Raw genomic sequence first — 1,784 nt, forward strand, 5'->3', positions numbered from 1 at the left:
ATATCAGCTGATGTACGAAGGGCTAAATAAATACATTTGACTTGATTTGTGCGCATGTGTTCTTTGGATACTTAAGGAATAAGGTACGAGAGGGTGTGATATATGGTCAATATACCACGGCTAAGTGCTGTTCTTACGCACAACGTAATGCGGAGTGCCTGTAAACAGCCTCCTTAGCCGTGGTATATTGGCCATATACCACAAACCCACACGGTGCCTTATTGCTATTATAAACTGGTTACGAATGTAATTAGAACAGTACAAAATGAATGTTTTGTCATACCAGTGGTATACCTCTCAGGGCTGAACCACCCAATGTATAGTAGTCATTGTATCATTGCACATGTATTTTATGATTTCACATGTCTCCAGACTTTTGTGACATAAGGTCTACCACTAAAACTAGTAGGGCATATTACAAAACATTAGATATGGTTCCTCATAGGCTAATAGAAATGAGAGCTGGGGTTTCCTATTGCAAAGTTAATTGACCATATATTTCAGCGTGAAAACATTTACAAAGCATCCACACACGCGCAAACTTGATTTCTGGACATGGAGACCTGTGGGCACCAGAGCAAGCAGGCATGCACGGGTTAATTTAAACTGGGGGCGGAGAATCTAAAGTCTGACCAGCCTTTTAATACCGACTACATGTGAACTTGATGCAAATGTGACAGCTGTGCGTGTGCGGTCTGTCTTTAATGGAAAAGGATTTGCCCATGAGCAGAATGCACAAAGAGGCTTTATACGGTCGTGATCAGTGCTGAAAGAGCATACACTTTGTAAAATCACATTGTAATTCATTCATATGTTTGAACTAGGTGGATAGCAATTGGTATTGAATATGGAGCTATTTGCAACAGTTGATCAGGGGGGTTGCATTTTGGACATGTCCCATCTGAATCTGGAGAGTTTAAATTTGGACACTGTCGGTGACGAACGGAGGAGAGTGACCCAACAACTCTACCTGTATAACAACCGACTGACAGTGTTTCCCGCTTCGGTGTGTCTGTTCTCCAAATTGGAAGTTCTGGATATAAGCAACAATGGATTAACGGTTCTCTGTGAGGACATTCAACGTTTGTCAAACCTCAAAACACTCATAGCCAAGAACAACCGTTTGAACGAATTTTCGTTCCCAAAGGAATTTGGGTCCATGCAGATAGACACAATGAACTTCAGTGGGAACATGTTTGAAGAGGTGCCCACTCAGTTTCTAAAACTCCAGCGATTAAAATATCTGTCTCTTGGGGGTAACAGACTCAAAGCTATCCCCGCAGAGATAGAAAATATTACCAGGTAAGAATACCGATATATTATAGCGGTAACAATTTGTTACAAAGCAACTAACTACCTCCACGTTAATTACCATATAATCATAGGTTTTATAGCCACTTAATATAAAGGGATACTTTTAACAAACAACTATCTGTACACAGCCATGCATGACGAAGGGAGGTTGTTGAAACTTAGATGAGCTTTAAGCTTTTAAGCTTCTGAGCTTTTATAAACACTTAGCTTCTAGTAACCCAACGTTGGGACACTCAAATGTGAATAAAGAAATTGCCATATCAAGGTTATGTTGCCCTTATCATATATATTTTTAGTAATTTAGCATACACTCTTATACAGAACGACTCCTAGGAGCCATTGGGGTTAAGTGCCTTGCTCAAGGGCTCATCGATAGATTGTTCACCTAGGTCAGGGGTTCAAACCAGCAACCTGTCACTTACTGGCCCATCACTCGTAACCACTAGGCTACCTGCCACCCTACCTGATAA

The 1,784-nt window shown here is 40.9% G+C and overlaps 1 protein-coding gene across 1 annotated transcript; it reads left to right on the top strand.

The window, feature by feature from the left end:
• Positions 1 to 690: 690 nt before the first annotated feature.
• Positions 691 to 1,306, top strand: LOC135531212 (leucine-rich repeat-containing protein 58-like). The gene has a single exon (XM_064959333.1). It carries the CDS (start codon positions 848 to 850, stop codon positions 1,304 to 1,306), a length of 459 nt encoding a protein of 152 aa, XP_064815405.1. The 5' UTR covers positions 691 to 847.
• Positions 1,307 to 1,784: the final 478 nt, after the last annotated feature.

Source organism: Oncorhynchus masou, unplaced genomic scaffold (genome assembly GCF_036934945.1).
Source record: "Oncorhynchus masou masou isolate Uvic2021 unplaced genomic scaffold, UVic_Omas_1.1 unplaced_scaffold_15546, whole genome shotgun sequence".
Taxonomy (NCBI): domain Eukaryota; kingdom Metazoa; phylum Chordata; class Actinopteri; order Salmoniformes; family Salmonidae; genus Oncorhynchus; species Oncorhynchus masou.